General features: G+C 38.2%; 1 protein-coding gene across 2 annotated transcripts in view; it reads left to right on the forward strand.

The window, feature by feature from the left end:
* The window catches only part of MACROD2 (mono-ADP ribosylhydrolase 2), a 2,040,087-nt gene that overhangs the window by 1,812,513 nt on the left and 206,218 nt on the right, over positions 1-21,356 (forward strand). For both annotated transcript variants that reach the window (XM_081290808.1, XM_081290809.1), the window contains exon 9: positions 19,322-19,403. In XM_081290808.1, the coding sequence (XP_081146934.1) occupies positions 19,322-19,403 (82 nt within the window). The remainder of the gene's footprint in view (positions 1-19,321; positions 19,404-21,356) is intronic.

Below are 21,356 nucleotides of genomic sequence, written 5' to 3' on the forward strand. Positions count from 1 at the left end.
ATTTGACTCGAGGTAAGCTGTATTTTGAGGCAGAATTATTTAACTGAGCAAGCACAGGGAAAAGAGGCAGGCAATAGAAGAATAGATTTTAATCTCAGCCCTTTCCCTCCCCACCTGAGAGCACTGAGCTCACCATTTAACCCCCACCCCCTACAGCGCTTATCGTGTTTGCGAAATAGAACCACTCATCACAACTCAGGTCTGAACACTGCCTTTTAATACTAGCTTAAATGATGAAACTAACATGAAAAACACTTAGACAATGAAGCAGAGTTTTATGCTAATGCCCACTGGCCTTGTTATTTCACATTTATCATCACCATTTCCTGATTCTTACCAATTTTCTGGGTTAGAACAAGTTCAGAGAAGAGAGGCACTTATTTGTGGAAGTTGGCTCTACTTTGTTATTTAGATGAAGAATGATTTGTGCTCTTTCTAAAGATATGCACTATCAGCAGAAGACCTTTTTCCACGTGGACAGTTTATACCAGTTTATGTTTGTGTGTTGGCACAGTTATGCTAATCCTATGTGATATTTTCCCTTTGGTGCTTTTGCTTATGAAGCAGCATAATAAAGTGACTTCTGCTAAACAAATAGGTCTGTTCACAATAACTGAGATACTTAAGTGAATTTAAGCAGGAGGTATTTTGGTGTTGTGGACCAAATTAACTAGCTGAAAATCCATTAACTTCGAGGTTCCTGTTGGATATTTAGGATAATTTCAGAAGTACAAATGTAACAGTCATGGTAAAATTTTCTTTGGCATATGCGTAAAATTTCTACCACGGGCCCATTCTAAAACTCAATATCATAATAATTCCATCAAAGAGAAAACAACAGAGCATTACGTGCATGATCAGAGAAAGCTGCAACTGAAAGTCCAGCCACTCTGGGACAATGAGAGACATGCAATTTGCATCGCTCCCTGAAGTTCCTGGATTTTATAGCAATTCATGCTGTAACCTATATAAATTGGACAACAGTAATGGTTGTGGTTTCATTTCATTAAAGTCAGGAATACAAAGCATCTTCTTTCACAATTCACACATCTCTACTTTTGCCATATATATAAAACCTTGACCCCACTCGCCACTTTTCTCTTGGGTATTTTCTCTTGCCAACAGTGTACTTATTACCCCCTACCATCACCCTGCAATGAAATATCTCCCTACGATATTTACACTGCTTAAAAAGAAAACTACAAATAGGAGCAGAAACCTAGAACTCAGAAGATTTTGCTAGTGCTGCCGACAAGAGAATTGATGGAATTACTCAATGAAACAATTGACCAAGACTATATTCAATGACATTATACAAATCCCCTGTGAAGAGCAGCTCTGTCAAAAGTTGTGAGAGATTCTAGGACAGTATAATTATGAGGTTTCTGCCATTAGAAAGCTTATGATCCAGTTGGGAAACACCATAAACACATAAAATGTCATCATCAACCCATCAATCATCCCTTCTTCCCCTAGGTCTTTGTAATTGCAATCATTTATTGAGCACTTCCAGTATGCTCAACATTCAATTACTCCTCAAGATAAGGGAGTAGGTAGGTTAGAGTATAATCCCCGTTTTATAGGCATGAAAATTGAGCTTTAGTGAAGTAAAGACACTTTGCAAGGTTACACAGCTTTTAAGTGGTGACAGCAGGATCTGTAAACAAGATCCCAGCATACGCTGTCCACCTGGCTTGTACTATTCTTGGAAGGCTTATCTTCTGTGTCCAAGAAAATCTCCCTGAAAGCAGGAAAATTTCTGTCTTCCATATCCTGTGTCATCCACAACCCCTAAGATTGTTTGTGAAAAGAATATATACATTCAGCTTGGTAAGATAGTGCATGCCTATAATCTCAGCTGCTGGGGAGGCTGAGGCAGGAAGATCATCAGTTCAAAGCCAGTCTTAGTAACTTAGTAAGGTCCTAAGTAACTTAGCAAGGTCTTGTCTCAAAATCAAAATAAATAAATTTAAAATAGGGGCTTGGGATGTGGCTCAGTGGTTAAGCACCTCTGGGTTCAATCCCAGGTACCACAAAAAAAAAAAAAGAAAGAAAGAAAAATATATACATTCAAGTTAGTATTTATTGAATGCCAGCTCCACATTTGATATACAGTGGTATATAAAAGAATAAGGAAAAGTACAAGGCAATATGAAAATGTCTCATTAAAGAATCAGGATACATGCCAGGAGCAAATTTTATTATCAGAAACATCGTAATGCAGAGTAGAATTTTTATAGGAACCATAAAAATATGTTGCAAGGAGATTATTTTTTGAAAATAACATTAAATACTAACCTGATAATTATCAAGAACATTGATAAATGCAATCAAACTGAATGTCACTCACTTACAGTATAGTCTAACCAGTTAGCAAAACACCTATTGTTAAATTCAAGGCTGGGGGACTGGACCAAATTAAATAGTGCCCCTTCCCTCAAATTCATGCCTACCTGAACTCTTAAAATGAAACCTTATTTGGTTTTCAGTCTTTGAAAATGTAATTAGTTATGATGAGGTCATACTGGATTAGGGTGGGCCCTGAATCCAAAGACTTATGTGTGGTGTGTGTGTATATGTGAGCATGTATGTGTTACAAGGGATTTAACTCCAGGATGCTCTACCTATGAGCTACATCCCCAGTTCTGCTTTACATTTTTACTTTGAGGCAAAGGCTGGCCTTGAACATGCAATCCTCCTACCTCAGCCTCCCAAATTGCTGAGAACTTATAAGAAGATCATATGAAGAACACTAACTACCTGAGGAGAACTGCTAAGATATAGGGAATCTTTATTAAAAGTACTGATTCCTAGGCATCTATGAAAACCCACCAAGCAAACTGTCTGCAAAGAAAGTTAAGAACTAGCATTTTACTCACCCTTGGAGTTTTCTGCTTTCTGAAGTTGGAAAATGATGGCTTTGGGAGTGTGAAGATGTTTGAGGCATAGTACCTCTCTACCGTGCTTACTGCAAAGTTTGTAAAGCAACATAGCAATAATTCCCTGCAGAAATCCAGAGGAAAGATGGCATTGTGAATGGGGGTGCATAACTTAAGTATGTTCTGAATTTACAAAATTTTATTTTGTTTTCCAACTTCAGTACACCCTGAAAGATGATCAATAATACTTTTGTATGCAGATCAAATTAAACCACGTTAAGAGTGATAGGTACCATGTTTTAAATAGTGACTGTGTGATGTTTACTTCATAGACATCATCCCCTTGCATAATCTAGACATCTTTGCCTAGGGGTGTTGGTCTGTTGTTAGTGGTTCACTGGAAATTACCAAGTAATAATTGGTCAAGCTCATTCACAAAATCAGGGTTGTCTCAACTTAAGCCTATTTCTTTAGCCTTATTCATTTTATTACAGACTCAAGAATGAAGCACTTCTCTTTAAAAAATCCCTGTGGCCTGTTTAAAACTGAGACTTGTCGCATGGTCTTTGTGAAATTGAAGGTTAGAAAGTTATCTTCTCCAGCAGCCTCAATTTCACATAAACATTTAGGAAAAGAAATGTTTTTATACCAAAATAGGCATCAGCATAAAATTGAGTCAAATTTTTAAACAATTAGATGCAGCTTTAAGATAAAAGACATGTAGTTAAGGAAACTTCACAATGGACTAGAATTTCTCAGGCCATCATCAATGAGCAAGAGGGTGAGAGGATCCTGATTTAGCATTTTCAGCATTCTAGACTACTGTATGGTAAGCATTATGAAATAATCTCCTGTATTCCCTCATTGGTTTTGTCCTGCAGTCCTTTTCAATTGATTTCTATAATAGTTTCCCGTATATTCTACAAAATGGAGTCATTCATACAAATTTGTTTACTCCATGCAGTAGCCATTTTCTCTAATTTGAGCACCCTGACCTTTCTCTCTGGTTCATTTTCCCTGTGGGTGGTGATGAGAGTGTGGTTTTAGTCCATTCTGGCAAAACAAAGTAATTTCCTGGCTGGGCACCAAAGAGAAATAGTGGGCTTTCCAGTACTGAGCAGTAGCAAGAGTGCACCATAAAAAGGCTTACATAAGCCCATGGCTCCTGCTGCCTATAGAGAGGTCCTGTTAACCATTTCACACCCAGTGGCTTGAGAAGAAGCATGGCTGAAGGTCAGAGTTGCTGACTGAGATAAAAGACACATGATAGGCCACCACATGACTAGAGCACATGGGAATCCAACACGGTAAGCAATCAGACCCTCAAAAAATCACAAAATAATTCCCTAAACACAAGAGCTGTTTTCAAAGTGGACCTTGCCATAGTTGAAAAGTTTATGGTTCCTCCATATCCAGTTTCTTAAAGATTTAACTTAGACGTTAAGAACCCTTCAAATAATTTGTTTTCCAGAATATCTGCATGTTTCACAGCTCAGAAATTAAATTAAAAAGAAAAAGAGTCCCAGTCAAAGTTTTCCAACGAATACATCATGAGTGGATCCCCTCCCAATACATCTGTTTGCAGGATTCAGGTTTGGCCTTTCCTCCCCAACCTTTACCAAAAGTATATTATAGATGATTGGCTTGTTTTTAATGAATAAATCATCCAGCTATTTCTATGGAACAAGCCAATACTTCAGGTGTAAAATTTACCATGGACTTTCTGGTAATGTTATTTTAGGAATGTGTCTAAGCAATTGAATAGTTACTATAAATGTGCCAATATGCCAATTTTGTAAACTTTTTTTTACAAGGTTGGTGTTTTGGGTTTTTTTTTTTTTTTGACATTTATTTTGTTTATTTATATGCGGAGCCAAGAATCGAACCCAGTACCTCACACATGCTAGGCAAGCATTCTACCCCTGAGCCACAATCCCAGGCTGCCAATTCTGTATCTTTTTAAATGAGCACTTGCTGTCCTGCTAAAGGATGGTTAGATGGAATATTCCTGAATACAGCAGAGAGGTAAATAAAGCATTGTTTGTCTGCTGCAAATGCAAACCAAGTCTTGATTTTGACTGCCCTTAAATTTTGACCTATAACTGGTAACCCAGGAAGCAGCCGCAGCAGCCCTTAGCATCACATATTCTGGGGCAGAATCAAGTTTGGAAAATAGAATTTTAAGGGATTATAGCAGTAGACATTATATAACAAGATCAGCATAAAGGGTAAGACATCTGTTTGCTGTTTTCAGAAAACCACCATTATTTTACACTCTATTAAAAAAATCTTAGTGGATATCTGTTTTTGTTCTTTTTTACCACATGTCCAGTGCAAAGAAGTTTGACATACAGGTGACATTTCTATGTTCTAGTCTTATTTTGCCTTTTCCATAGTTGTTTTGTTAATTTTTCTTTGGTTTTTGTTTCAGTTGTTCATTTTATTTAAAAGAAAAAAAAGGAGAGAGGGAGAAAGGGAGGTCAAGGGGAGACACTAGGAAATTAATTATTTATGTGCATATATGACTACATCACAATGATATTCACCATTCTGTATAAATATTTTTTTAAAAATATTTTTAAAAAAATCCTGGTAAAATTGTAAGGCAAAAAAAGACAAGGAAAGAAAAAAGGAGACTGTCTTTCTACAGATTTACCATAATAATTGCTCTTTCACAGGTAGTATTCAGGATGACCTGAGCTTGCATGTTTGAAACCGCAGAGGAGTTTAGCATAGAGTTATTCAAGAACTATTAGTTCCTAATCTTTAGCTTCCATTCCCTTGAGGAGATTTTGATATTTATAATCTATATGACTTTAAAATACAAAGTTTAGAAGATAGAATTATAATTTAATATTGCAGTATCCAAAGGAGAAATAGTTTAAATTTTAAAATATTATAATTTAGTTCTATCAATATCTCTGATTCTCTATTTATTATCTAACTGTATGTTACATATATGAACTGCTATAATAAGCATATTGGCTCTTTGTCATTAAGTCTTCACTTTTTGGTTGGAGGAGTTTCCAGTTCCCATGAAGAGTATGGTATCATGTGTCAGCAAGGACTTGAAGCCACTGAATAAGAAAGGTCCAAAATTCTCAAGGATCAGTAAAGACTGGGAGGAGTAACATTGCTTTTATATGCTTCCAACTTGTTATACAGTAAATTAAATAAAAGTCCATAAAGCAAAACCCCAAGTTAAAAACAGTATTTCAGAGGACAATTTGGGCACCCTCCCAAGTCCCCAAGGGAGACTTAGTCCTTAGTAATATTTGTTAATAAACACTTCAAAAGCACTTAATTAATAAGAACACTAAAAGTCGTGAGTTCACGTTATGAAGTGGATACCACTTTGATTGAAGCTTGTCACTGCAGTGACAGTTTGGCTTTGAAATACCCATAAAGAGTGGACACACCACAAAGGGCCAAGAAATGAGAATAAAAGGGTGCTTCTTCCATAGAGAGAGCAAGGCCCAGTGTTTTGAACTTTATTCCAAATGGTCTTTCTTCTGGAGACCTCTGAGTCAGAAAGTTTTCATCATTAGGTCATTCAGTCTGTTGGTCCAGTGGGATAAAACAATTGAGACTTTGAGACGTTTTTTTCTATATCCTTCAGTTGACTGCATCAATTGCTAAGTAAGATGAACAAAGTAAGGTGGTGTATCCCCCAGAGAAGGGGACATGCCCCTCTATTTGGAATTTAGAGAGATGACATGCAGTAGCTACAAGCAGATAAAAATGCAGAGTAACAATCAAGAGTTTGGAACAAATGGTGCATTCTCTTTTTTATATATAGCATACACCATCCACCCCAATAATAACACACACACACACACACACACACACACACACACACACACACACCATTCCTGCTATCACCCAGCCTGAGGGGGTCAATATGAGGGGGTCAATGTGGGTAGAGCCATTTTGGTTTGTCACTTCATATTTCTGAGACATAAACCTATGGAAAATTACTTCAGGGAGATTATTCTCTTGAGATTTGCCTTTTGAACAAAGAGATTCTTTCTTGCAGGAGTGGGAAGGACACCAGCCTGAGAAAAACAGTTTTTGTCCTCACAAAATGCTCTTTGGAAAGATATGTTAATGAGCTTCGCTTTGAACTGCAAAGGGCACCTGCATTGCATGTCAGATGCTAATGGAAAAGTAGAAAAAACGATAATGCACAGGACTCCTTGCACATTTGTATGGTGGACCCCCATTCCCTTGAACCTCACAACCAGGCTTCAGAGCCATTCTGTGACTTGAAATAGCGTTCTCCTTTTGAGGACAGATTTGTATTTCTCCCAATAATGGCACTTTTTTAAGGTCATAATTCTTTGGCTTTATAAAGCAGTATCCTCCCTGGACAGCCTCATAAGTAGCAATGAATGACAATTGTTCCTTGAAATTTTTAATTACTGTGACAAAGAAAGAGTAATTATTAACTTTTGTATCTGAACCACCTCTGCAGATGTTCTTAATCAAATAAAAGAAAGAGGAAACAGAGCATTCTGAGAAGCAGGAGTATGAAATATACAATAAGGGGTTGCAGCTGGGTTGGGGTGGATGACATGAGCACTGCATTAGCACTTGGTGAACAATAGCTCCAACGTTGGAAGGGTAATTTCATGTCACAGACTGGATGTCGAAGAAGAAAAACCTATTCCTGGCGCTGTCTTCTCAGTTTGAGGGTACCGAGGGCACCTTCAGAGTGACAGCAGTGTGGGAAGGAGCTCTGTACCTTAACAGAGTTAGAAACTTAATTATACCAAATTAACCTCTGATAGGCTGGATACTAAGAGATTAAGTGGATAGTTGACTGATTTTCTTCTCAATTCTTCATTTAGGTTCTGCCAAAAGCACATCCTAAAACAGGGATTAGAATGCAGGTAGATTATTTGTGAGTGAGTTAATTAACAAGAAACCCAACCTAGCACATCCCATCAGGTTTGCCATTCTGGGAAATTACAAGCTTATGCTCTGGAAAGGTCTGGACTTTCTTACTTTTGCCAGTCTTTGGTTGAGGCTGCTGGGGTGGTAGGTGCTAATACTCCACACTCCCAGGTTTTTAAATATTTTATCAGAGCTGCCTAGTCTAAGAAATCCCTCTCTGGCAAAGAGATGTTAGCCATGGCCTAGCTTAGGCACATTGCTAAGACCTGAAAGGATATGGACCAGCCCACATCCAGACCAGGTAAACTCACCTTTTATGAATTTAAAACCCATCTAAGTCATCTACTTTTTTACCAGAAGGAAATGATTACTCTTATCCAGAGGGTACAATTACTATTAGATGAGAAGTACTTCTGAAGAGATGTGTCTCAGCTCTGAGTGGCTTCTGTCCTGTTAAGACTTACCCTAACTTCTTAAGACCATCATTGCACAATTGCCCCTGGATCCAGCTTCTCAGCCCCAAAATAAAATTCACAAAGAGCTTGGAGAGACACATTTCCCAAAGGTGAATGTCAGATGGAGTCCCAATCACAACCAATCTACTCTAACTTTGTTGGGTCACATTAATAGTTTGTGTTAACTTCTAATTCTCTTTTACAAAATGAATTCTGGCCTCTTAACCATTGGTTAGTCAAGTGTGGAATACGGTTGCCCTCTATTACTAGGAAGGAAGGAACAGGTAGCGAGTCACCTGTTGGACAGACTTTAGCTGGATGGCTTCATGTGTGATTGGCCTCTACCATCACAGCATTGGAAATGGTGCAGAAAGGGGTCATGGGAAGAAAATAATTCTGACTGCCAAAATCAGAAGGTGCTGTCATAGGTCAATTTTTTTTTTCTGGGAAATAGACCACGAGGGAGATTTGCTATCAGGAGTTTCATTGGATGACGCTCTCATAACACCTGGAGGAAGAGGAAACTTGAGGAAAGCCAGGTTGGGAAAAGATGAACTGTGATATACTTACAGCAGAGGATTCTGTTGATCCCACAAGAAGCTGAGAAAGTATATTACTTTGCTAGGGCTGCCATAATAAAGTGCCACAGACTGGTAGCTTGAATACTATAAATTACTTTTCTTACAGTATGGAAGTCTAAAAGTCACACATTTTGGTGGCAGTAGGGTTGTTTCCCTCAGTTGGTACTTCTTGGCTTACAGAAGACCCTCTTCTCCCTGTATCTTTACATAGTCCTTCTCTGTGCATTTCTGTGTCCATATTTCCTCTTCTTATAAGGACAGCAATCATACTGGATTTAAGCCCACTCTAAGGACTTCATTTTAATTTACCCATTTAAAGGTCTTATCTCCAAATGCAGTCACATTCTGGGTTACTGGGAGTTAGGACTTCAAAATATAAATTTTTAGGGAGGATATAATTCAGCCCATATCAAAGGGTCCTTCAGAGTTGTATCAAATGTAAGGGAGGGGGCTGGGCCTTTCACCTACTCCATGAGTCCATCATTGGATACAGGTTGACTTTAGGAGGCCAGCATGGCTGAGGTGGTCTCTTTGGCAGTGTTTGACGGGGAGTCTGCAGAGTTATCAACCACCAGAAGATGGAAGAGAATGATAGGCATTAGTCCTAAAGGAAGGGGGCATTTATGGATAGCACCCCCACCATAGCTTCCCCTCAAATTGTTCTTTAACTTTGACAGACATTTCCCCACGGTGTCTCTTATGATCTTTTCTTTGGTTACAAGGTGAGGGCAGGACATACTTGCATGCTAGAATTTAGAACTGCAGGTCCTAAGCCTATGCATGTGCATGTGTCTCTTCTATGCTAAGCATATGAAATAGCTTCAAGGATCACGACAGATGTGCCATTTGTGAGCATGTCCATTTTGATCAATATGAGGCAGGCCTGAAAATTAACTTGTACAAATGAGCCTCCAGCTCAAACCAAAATAACTCTTGGTTCTTCAGATGTATGGACATTTTTCTTAGAGAGTTGAAGAAAAGTCAAAAAGAGCAATTTATCAAAACAAAACAGGAAGAGTCTGAATTGTGCTGCCACCAAGTGACAGATGTACTGGGTTTGCAAAAGGCCCCCCAAAACAAAGGATCCTTTTCATGCACACAGAAGCAATTTCAAAATGAAAAAAAAAAGTCTTTTAAGTGCTTATGGATTATATATGCTTTCCAACTCATCTTAACATCGCTGGAATATGGAGAGAGAAAAAAAATTCCTTTCTGTAGTGTGGAAGTTAAAATACTAAGTTCTGGGGTGTTGGAGCCAAGTGTGGAGATACTTAATACTTTTAAGCAAGAAGCTGAAGAATGATGTTCAGTGACATTTGTCAAGGGCTTTAGAATACCAGAACAGGGATACCTGTAGGGTCTTGTGAAATCTTTCCATTACAACAGCTCAAACTGTCAGATTTTCCATTTTTTCCTTTCTCTCACTGACTGATTTGCCAGTATCATAGGAGCCATTTTTGTAACAGTTTCTTTTAAAATAGAATTATTCAGAAATTAGGAAAAAATGTTTTTCACCAAAAAAAAGTGACCCTGATATTCTCATCTAATGGAGACCTTGTCTTGATCTGGTTTAACATGGCGTTGGGGATGTAACTCAGTGACAGAGCATGTAGAGGTCCTGGGTTTAATTCCCAGCACACAAAAAATCAGTGTAGAAATAAAAGGACCTCTTAAGTGAACACTGATATTCTTATGTGCCAGCACTGCACTAGAGTTTTCAGGTGCCAGGTGAATAGAAACTTTACAAACAAGTGATTAATGTTTATGGAGCTCTTAGTACATATCAGGCTCTTTGCCAAGCAAATGGGGACGCAGATGTACAGTTGCAAGGAACTGAATTCTGTCAACAACAATGAGTTTAGAAATGGATTTCTCTCCAGAATCTCTGGAGAATCTCTAGAGAACAGTCTAGTTCCACTGACACCTTGATTTCAGCCTTCAACCAAGTCACATTGAGCTAGCCTTTGGACCTGCAAGAAATGTGAACTAAATAAATAGGTGTTATTTTAAGCCACTAAGTCCCACCAGGTCAATATCTCCATTTTGGAGATGAGGACACTGACACAAAGGGTAAGTAACTTGCTCAAGGTCACAGAGCTCATCAGTGGTAAAGTTGGAACAGATAGCTGTTACATGGAGAAAACTGGGGTGGCGGCAGAGTTCAGGACAGCCTCCATGATGGTTTAACTCCTCTCCCAGGTGTGCATGTCTTGTTCAGTATTCTCTGCTTTAGTGTGTGGATCCTGTAAAATATGATGGTATAGTCACTCTCTTGGTTAGAAAAACAGATTTTCACAGATATAATTAAAGTATTTGGTCCACTGGGTTAATTAAGGGAAGAATTCCTGCTGAGTCTGACTGGGTTCTTAAAATATTAGGGGTTAGAGATGAGAATAGTCATAAAGACACACTCTTGCTGGCCCTAACGAAAGCAAGCACCGTATCCATGTCCACAGCAAGGAATTGCACATGGCCTTCTTGTTGTCTGTGGCCAACAATAAAACATGGACCTAATCCTACAACTGCAAGGGACTGAATTCTGTCAAAAGCTTAAAAGAAGGGGCTTGAAAGAGAACTCTAACCTCTAGTGAGCATTGCAATGCAGCTGACACCTGGACTGCAGCTTTTCTGACTCTGGGTATGTAGAAGCCCCAACTAGGCTGGGACCTGAAATATAAGTTAGTGGGAAATAGATAATAAAGAGTTGTTTGAAGCCATTGCATTTGTGGTAAATTGTTATGCTGCAACAGAAAACTAATACACAGAGAGATTGTTCTCCTTTGCTTCACTAGACATGAGAGGAGGGAGGGATTATCATCCAGGCATTTCAAGTTCTTGTTCTTGTTCTTCAATTAATCAGTAATGACCTTGTCTCTTTGCCATTCTATTTAGCCTTCACTTAATCATAACACCAAGGAAGCTCCCAGTGTTCTGGTCTGCCATGCTCTCAAAACCTCTCTTTGTATAAACTTGATACTTAAATCCTGAAATTTAATTCACTTGCCAGCAGAAGCTACTCTTTTATATAAAAAAAAATACACCATACCTAAGCTCTGTTTTAGGAAAACTGGAACTCACCTCCGATACCCATTGGGCTGTATTTATACATGTATTTACACAGCATATACCTCCATCAGTCCCCAGTTATAGCAGTATTTGCATGTACACCATTATCTTTGAATGTTTGTCATTGAGGAAGCAAGTTACATTCATCAGAATCCATTCATTGTCCCAGTATCACTGAACACAGGATAATCTTGCCTGTGTCAGTTCCCTGTGACGGGTAGCTATGAAAAATGGAGGTCAGCCACAGATATTCCAGTCCTGCTTCACTGTGTAGCCCTCTTCAGGGGCAATGGATATGATGCTGAAAAAGATTAATAGAACGTATGTCATCATGTTTATGGGGCATAAAACCCCCCACAGTGGATTAATGGATATCTCGGTGAAAGAAATACATCTTTACTCCTTTATGCCTTGATGGGTGAGCTACAGTTGGCATCAGTGGAAATATATGGAGAGATTGCCTTTAGAAGGTCAGCTTTTAAAGGACTTTTTTGACCTCTAAGTCAATGAAAATAGATTTTGGATTGTTGACCAAGACAACTGTAACATCAGACTTTCAACCTTTAAAAAATTCTCATTGAAGCATAACATACATATAGTTCCTGAGTGCACAGCTTGATAAATTTTCACAAACTGGACACATCCAGGGAACCAGAATCCAGATCAAAATACCAAGATGTTAAGCATTTCTCTAGGTTGATTTTCAGCAACCCTCACCCCAGAGTAATTGCTACACTGACTTCTAGCACTGTAGGTGATTTTGTCTAATTCTATAATGTGTTGGAATTTGAAAGAATTGGAATTTTTCCTGGATTCTTTCATGCAACATTATGCTTGTAAGTTTCACCTATATTATTGTATATAGTTATAGATTTTTTTCTTCTAAAGCTACATATGTGTTTTGTCAATCTACATCCATCTTTACATATACTTGATATTGTCTTTTTCCTTTATAAAAGCTTTTAGTTTTAAATACATTCTAGTTTGCAGGAGGATATCACTGTTGCTATTGTGAAACTAATAAATGCCTTGTATGAAGACCTTGATACTGATCTAGAGAACCAATGAAGGATAGTATCACCGGAAAAGATGACAGTTGGTGACAACAAATAATCAACATTCAGGGTCCTCTGCAGTTCTGTTTGCAGGTCATTTGGCAAACATAAGGGAAAGTCTACTTACTCAGTATCTTATTTTTTGGTTCTAGAACTCACTTTTTTAAAAAAAATCGGGCACATACCTACATTTTAGTTGTTTATTTGCTTAATCATATATCCTACAAATATTGACAGAGCTCTATTATGTGTGAGTTCCTATGATCATATATTAGTGACACAAAAATGAGTAGCACCTGATTTTTCATAAGGTTGCCATGTAAGGAATAAAGAGGACTAGAGTCAGGTTGTTAATTCTCAAAGATAAGAATGTTGCCTTTTGTTTTATTTAATGTTATGTTTTAGAATGAGGATCAATTGCAGTTTATTGACAACTTGTTCTTTAAAGGAGTGAATCCTGTTAAATATATGAAATGAATTATGAAAGAGAAGATACATACTTTAGGAAGTTCACTGAGAATATAGATTAGGACCAACAAATGGTGATTTTGAAGGAAGTAATTGAAATTGAAATATCTTTGTCAAGTCTAGGTTCCCACCTCTAAATGGGGACACTGTTATTTTTTATACTTTGTTGAGTTTCCCTACATGATATTCAATGAAATTAAGGTTGCATTGGTTGAGGCTTAGTCAGGGCAGCAGAACTCTATGTGTGATATAGAATAAATGATTTATCCTATAATTAACTAGATATTATAAAATCACAGGGAAAAGTGGGTGCTTTGGTTTGGACCTGAGGTATCCCCCAAAAGCTCTTGTTAATGCAGGAATATTCAAAAGTGAAATGGTTGGACTGTGAGTGCTATAACCTAATCAGTTCATCCTAGTTTAAATGGACTGAGTGGTAACCATTGGTAGATGGGGCATGGTGGGTCACAGGGTGGGGCCTGTGGCCTAAAAGTGTTCATCTTCCCTGTGGTTCCTTTCCCCTCCCCTTTCTCCTTCCTTTCCTCCCTCTACTTCTACCTCCCTCCCTCCCTCCCTCTTTCCTGACCCCACCATGAGCTGAATAGCCTCCCTCTGCTACCCTTCCCCCATGAAGTGCTGCCTCATATTAGGCTTGGAGCAATGGATCTGGCCATCTATGGGCTGAGACCTCTGAAAGTGTAAGCCCCAAATAAACTTTCCCTGGTCTAAGTCATTCCTGAGGGTATTTTGGTCACAGCAACTCAAAAGCTCACTAAGACAGTGGGAAAGTAAATATACAAAAGAGGATAGATTTCTCTCCCCAGCAGAGAAATCTACTACTCAGGGCCCATGAAATGGAGCTGGTGTTATGGTTTAGAGATGAGGTGCCCCCCAAAAGCTTATGTGACAAAATGCAAGAATATTTTGAGATAAAATAATCAGATTATGAGAGGTGTAACCTAATCATTGAATTGATCTACTGATAGGGATTAACTGGGTGGTAACCTACCCAGGCAGGTAGGGTGTGACTGGAGAAGATAGGTCACTGGGTGCATGTCGTTGGAGTTTATATTTTGTCTCTGCTGACTAGGTTCTATCTGCTTCCTCCTTGCCACGTCCTGAGCTGCTTTGTTCTGCAACACTGTTTTGTCCTGATGTTCTGCCTCACTTTGAGCCCAGAGCAATGGAGTTGGCCATCTATGCACTGAGCCCTCTGAAACCCTAAGCACCAAATAAACTTTTCCTTCTTGTCAAGTCTTTCTTTTGGTCATAGTGATGAAAAAGATGATTAAAGCAGCTGGTTAAGAAATCTATGGAAAGCATCCAATCAGTGCCTGGAGTATGTCAGCAGGGCAGTGATCAAGAGCAGGTGTTAATGAGGAAAGATCAGTGCAAAATGGGAGAGAACATGAAGTCATGAGCCAAAACTAGACTCCACAGGGACAAACTGGCATGCATATCTGTCTCTCACTTCACTGGGCCTTAAAGCTACAGAAGGACCCTGTGTCCTCACTGCAGAGAACATGTGTGAATAACATAGAATCCAAAAAACACTGGAGGCAGAGACTGGCAGGAGCTAGAGAAGTCCAATAGCTTCCACCCTACACCCAGGTGAAGATGTGTGCAATCTGCCCAGAGCTCTAAACCGATATAGTACAATGGCTACAGCTGTGCTTCTGCCCTACAAATCTCATGGAAATTTCTCTGTGGCCAGCCCTAATCCAGAACCACTCAGAGAAATGTAGCTCAAGCTTACTAAATTGACAACATAAAACAGCCACAGAGATCATCACAGAGGAGGAAGAAACCATAGAGATGATATAGTTCAATCCTTTCATTAGACAGATGTGAAAACTGGTGGGCCACAGAGATGAAGGCCCACCCAATGTCACAAAGCTAGTTATAGGCTTAGAAATTCAATCCCATGAGATTCCATCTGGGAGATATCATAGAGAAAATGCTGTTTGTACAGTTAAGATACCTGAGTTTTTGTCATTAATTAAATTTTGGCTTCAAGGAAAAAAATCACTCACTTTCTGGGTTCATGTTTTGTAGTGATTGAATAGTATGTGGACTAGACCCAACAAATTCAAGTTGCCCATTTAGTAACTAGTGAATAAATGAATAGTCTCTCAACAAGCAACATTTTACAAAAATTTCCCATGACTTAAAGAAAAAAGAATGGAAACCACACTCCTCTGTCTCAGTAATGAGCCATTCTTTTAGGTTCTCTTGAAATTTATCCAGGGCTAGCATGGAAAACCTCAGCCCTTTCTCCTTTGCACAAGTCATATCTCTAATCTTTTCAGCCATGTAGCAATTAGACATTCTATGTTCTTCTTGTCACCCCATGGTAGATTGTGTTTCCTGGATTCTACTTCAGTGTGACCTTTTCAACATGAGTCAAGTACTTTCTTAGCTAGAAAAACAAAACTCCAAAAAGTGGTGATAGGAAGAAGCTGGAAGAATATCAGACTTCTGGTTATGTATTTCTGTATCTTTGCTCATGAATTTTCAATCAGCATTTAGCAGCAACAGCTCATTTCTGCTTCATGTGGCATCAGCTGGGGTGGCTCAAATGCCTGGAACAGAAACCATCTGAAGGCTACCCTCTTCCAGTTAAGGCTGTTAGCTGGAATTGTTACATATAGATTCTCCATGTGGTCTCCGGTTCCTCGTGGCGTGATGACTATGTACAGGAGACAGCCTCCCAAGAGAAGCAGGCAGAAATTTTATTGAATTATATCATTTTGAAATTGATTTACATCATTTCTTCCATAGTCACAAGCCTCCCAGATTTAAGAGAAAAGGGTTTAGGTCCCACCTCTCAATGAGGGTGGGATCCCACCTCTCCAGTTCAAGAAAGCTGTGGGAAGAAGAGTACTCAGTACCCGAGATGAGTTTATAAACACAGAACCTGTCGACTAAATAAATTCTTGTCCAACAATACCTTGGAGAATGTGTATGTACACACACATATACATACCTAAAAAGTACATGGTGAGTGAGGTTAATTCTTGGATTCAATTTGCTTCTAAGAAAAGAGAACTAGTCCACTCAATTATTTAAAAATAAAAGTAACTGGGGATATAGCTCAGTTGGTAGAGTGTTTGCTTCACATGCACAAGGCCCTGGGTTCAATCCCCAACACCACAAATTAATAAATAAATAAAATAAAGTGCTTCATCCTCATCATCCATTTTCACTCACAAAAAAATAAACTGGACTGCTGAATTTTGGACCCAAATTATCTTCATGATAACAGAGCCTAATTTGCTGAAGGAAAGGTTTCAATTTCTTGCAACATTTGAAAAATTTAGACATGGATTTTATAGTGTTTAAAAATACAAATAAGAGAATAGCGTTAACACTAAAGAGCTAATCCACAAACACACACACATATACACACATTCACTCACATATGTTCACACACATACACAGGGAAAGGAGTGTTCTAAAATAAAATGAGTAAATATGTGCTTGTTTAGCTTGGTCTTCTTAGATTTCTATTAAGCCAAGTTTTTGCTTTTGCTTTTTTTTTTGGTCACAATTAGGTGATTTGAGAAATAATCTGAAACCTAGAGGGGAAAACTTAGCAATCATAGGTACAGAAATGAGTATAATTTTATCTTTGGAAACTACGGGCAGCTCAAGACAGGTGGAGAGTAGGATGTGTCTAAGAAAAACTAATAAGGCTACAGGTCTTATTATTAATTTTAGGGCTTTTAATTTTGAAGTATTTCAAACATACAAAAAGTTACAGAACAAATAATATATTTATGCAGCATAGTTAATTCCTATTAGCCATTTGCCTTATTTTTCTCAAAGCTTTTTTTCTACATAAATAAAATATTAACTAACACCTCAAATCCCTATCTTTCTCATCCTTTACCTTCCATCCCTCTTCAGAAAACATTATCCTAAAGTTAGGTGTGGCACTCCTTTGTATGTATCCATATTTAGTTCTGACAAAAGATTAACTGAGTCACGTTCAAATTTGAGAATTTGACCAGACAGAAATTCATGAATTAGACATCTCCAGATTATGGGACGCTTTGGACTGGACTGAAGGTACATGAGGAGGCTTCTGTAGGGTGAATGTGGATACAGGCAAAGAAAATATTTGATTATTGTTTCTTTTTACTGTTTACGCTCAGTCTGTTTACGTAGGAACTCAGGGGTCTGGCACTACACCAGCCTAATGTCCTCTCAATTATTTAAATAGTACAATGTATTTCTACACTGTTGTATATTCATGTTTTAAATTTCTTAGAAATGCATTTCTATTATGGAGTACATGACCTTTGGCAACTCTTTTCTATTGTTCAACTTTATGATTCTGAGCTTTAGTCATGGGACATAAACACACCATAAGCAGAGTGGAGATGCACATTTGTTATTACACGGAGTTAATAATTTATTCAGCTAAATTTATAGTTCACCTGCAAAGTAAACTATAAATTTAATGGGCATAGTTTTTGTATTTGTAGAATATATTAATGATATGCTAACAGGGCTGGACACCAGACCCCAAAGTGAAAACAGAAGAAAAGAAACATGGTTATTTGCACCCTAGTCTTTCCAATTCCGAAGGCTAGGTGCTTTCTCATATAATCCGTCCTGTGGGGCAATCACAGGGGCGTATGGTTTTTGTTTATTACAGCATGGAATCCATTGCCTGCCCAGAAGGCAGTGCACCTTAGCTGAGGTGGAGAGAGGTGGAGACCTGTGAAGGGATGAAGGAGCCAGATCTATGGACTTCCACGGATTGGAAGTCTGAATCAGTCTTGCTGGTTCCTCATGACCCAGTTATGAGGTCTCACCTCATGAACCATGTCTCACCCCACAGGTCTCTCTCACTGGGAACTTTCACACTTGGCAAGCAGGATCTGTACCCCACAAGCTGGGAGAGCTGCAGGTTTAGGTGGATGATATCCATTGGGTTTTTTCTTATCCTGCTGCATTCATGCCCTATTTCATTCCCTACTAACATGAGAAAGGCCTTATTTGATGCTTTATCAGTTGCACTTTGATAGACTGAGTGATTCTCAAACTTTTTTCTACATTGTTCAAATGAAGGAACTAAAGGGATGTTTATTTTCAGAGTCACCAACTTAATATAGACTAAGCATGAGCATTATGTATATTCCACCTCTTGTCTCTGTGTACCACACCACTCTCTGAATGCTTCAAAGAAACTCCTAACACAGAGAAGCTCTGTTGTTTGAAAGAGGATAAATAGACTGTGCGCATGTTTTACTTTTGAGGTGACTTTTTAGGATTCAAAATATCTACCAAATTAAATGGTATATTGACCTTGTGTCACCGTCAACTAACAATATTTTATTTCTACTGCAATTCTGAGTATATTAGGCTAAAATATAAGCAACTTCAAGACAATCAAGTTGCATGGAAGTTTTTTAGGACAATGTTCAAATACTAACAGGTTTGATAAATATATTTATCTAACAAGAGTAGGACAAAGAGCTCTTTGTTTACTGACATACTTTATTGTCATTCTACTGTGTGCCTCTCGAGTGGCTGTTTTATAGAACATAAAGTCTAGGTATCCTGTCGGATTCCCAGCTCTTATTTATAGCTTGCTGCAAAGTGGCTTATTGTCATTTATTATTTCTTATTTGATTTATATAACATCTTTCCACCAAAGAGCTTGTGGGTTTATTTATATACAGAATGTGCGTGCACGCGCGGCGCGCGCGCACACACACACACACACACACACACACACACACACACACCGGTACCCTTGAACTTCACTGAATGCTGGGAGGTAGTTAGCTATATCACTAAATACATCTGTATGAGGTTTTTCCATTTGTTTTTGTTTGTTCTAAGACCATGTTATAGGAAAGAAATTGCCATATTTTCTTTCACTTTGAGTGCTTACTGTTTGCCTCTAGGTGGATCGGATCATCTTCTGCGTCTTCCTAGAAGTTGATTTCAAAATCTACAAAAAGAAAATGAGCGAGTTTTTCCCTGTAGGTGAGTAAAGCCATTTGTTTCCTTTGAAACTCACAACTGAAGAAGTAGAAGCATTACTTATATTTATATCTCACTTTACATCTTCAGGACTGTTAACAACTGTGATTCCCATATGTCAGCCATCCCGGCAAATGTGTATCATAGCTTCTAAGCACTGAAGGAGATGACAGTAAACCTGGGCTCTAGACCTCTCTGTCTTAGGAAGTCCTTTCATCTCTTCGGTCCCCATTCTTTACATCCAAGTGAGGGTTTGGACCAAATGACTCCATGGCCCCCTATTGCTTGGTCTGTGTTTTCTTCCCCAATGAGTAAGATTTCCAGGACTCATGCCTTCATCGATCACATTAAATCTTTTTGTTGGAAATTTTGAGGAACCCATTTATATTTGTAGTCACGATTCAAACTGTTCCTGCATTCCAGCCCTAGTCCACCCAATTTTCTCGTGCCAAATTTGCAATGACTACAGTGGCACTTTCTAAGGCAACCTGAGAATGGTAGTCATTCACCTTATTTCACACTCCTTTTTAGAATGTAGGAGAAACGTCAGGGTTATTAAAGAACCTTGAGTAATGGATTTACATCCACTGAATGTGCCATTAGTCGTACGTACTGGGATAATTTGAATATTTCTTCCCATTCTCCCTCTTCCAGCCTATTAAGGCTGAGGCTTGTTTAATGCCTTGTTATTTTTATGGTGTCATTAAAGTCACAGTGCCCAAAGTGCTTTCCTTAGCCAAGGTAAGAACTGCCTCCTGGAAATTTCAGGCTACTGTGAGCATTGTTAGTACCTGCCTTCCAGAAAGCTTTATTTTCCTGAAGTTTCCATCTCATCAGTAAGTAGTTTTTTTACACAATGGGTGACTGTGGTTGGTGGGAGAGAGTGAATAAAAGGGTGTTGGTGCACATTCGCCCTCTTAAGCCGTCTGTCAGAACTAAACAAGAAAAAGCATGGCCCACCCACAGATGCTGATCTATCTGTAGGACTCAGGCAATGAAGGGAACCATGGCAGAAAAATGATGATGTTCAACCCCCATGCCAATGCTCTAAGTGGACCCAGTTCTTCTAACTTAAAGTCCTTTCTCCAGTTTTATAATCAAAAGGTGAATCTTCTAAATGTTTTACAGTGTAAAGCACATGATAATTGCTTTATAAGCTGTTGTTGCAATGAGTTGAATTTAATAAATTCTTCTGGCCCTAATCTGATGGCTTTTTAAATTTTCATTTGGAGTTCTTTTTTTTTTCTCTTTCAATCCTTTAGTTCCATCTTTTACCTTGATTTCCTTTCTAACTACAGTGAGCTGATTGATACGTGCATTTTTAAGTGTTATTAAAAGGAATTGTTCATTATGTAAAAAATATGACTTGGTCTCTGACACAAATTGTCTCGTGTCTTGTCAAAATTGCAGCATAATTTTTAAGATTTTATAAATTTTATATTCCCTCAGATGTTTAAAAATAGTGACATTCATATTTGTGTCTTCTAAAACAAAAACATGTTTTCACTTGAACACTTGATTAAAAAAAATAATTGCATAATTATGATCCACTGATGTTGAAACAAACCTATCCCTCAGCAGGTATATCTAATGATGCAGAGCCAAAAAATCACACTGAGATTCTTAGAAAATAGGGCATTTTTAGAGGTCTAGAATATATTAATAACTATGCAAATAAATTATTATTTGAAAAATTGCTATGTTAAACAAATCCAAAAACTCATCTCAGTATTTGAGCAAGTGAAATAATAATAAGATCACCCTCAGTTTCACATCAATGCTTCAAAGCACACCATGCTCATGAAATTATTTCCAGTGCTTATTTATAATAGTGAGTACATTTTAAACTAAATGTCAAAATCCTCAAAAATTATGCTGTATTTCTGCAATGTTGAGGCATCAGCCATTTGTAAATGCCGAATATATGATATAAAATAAAATTGATGGCGAATAGAA

Source organism: Spermophilus citellus (assembly GCF_964194105.1).
Source record: "Spermophilus citellus genome assembly, chromosome: 4".
Classification (NCBI taxonomy): Eukaryota; Metazoa; Chordata; class Mammalia; order Rodentia; family Sciuridae; genus Spermophilus; species Spermophilus citellus.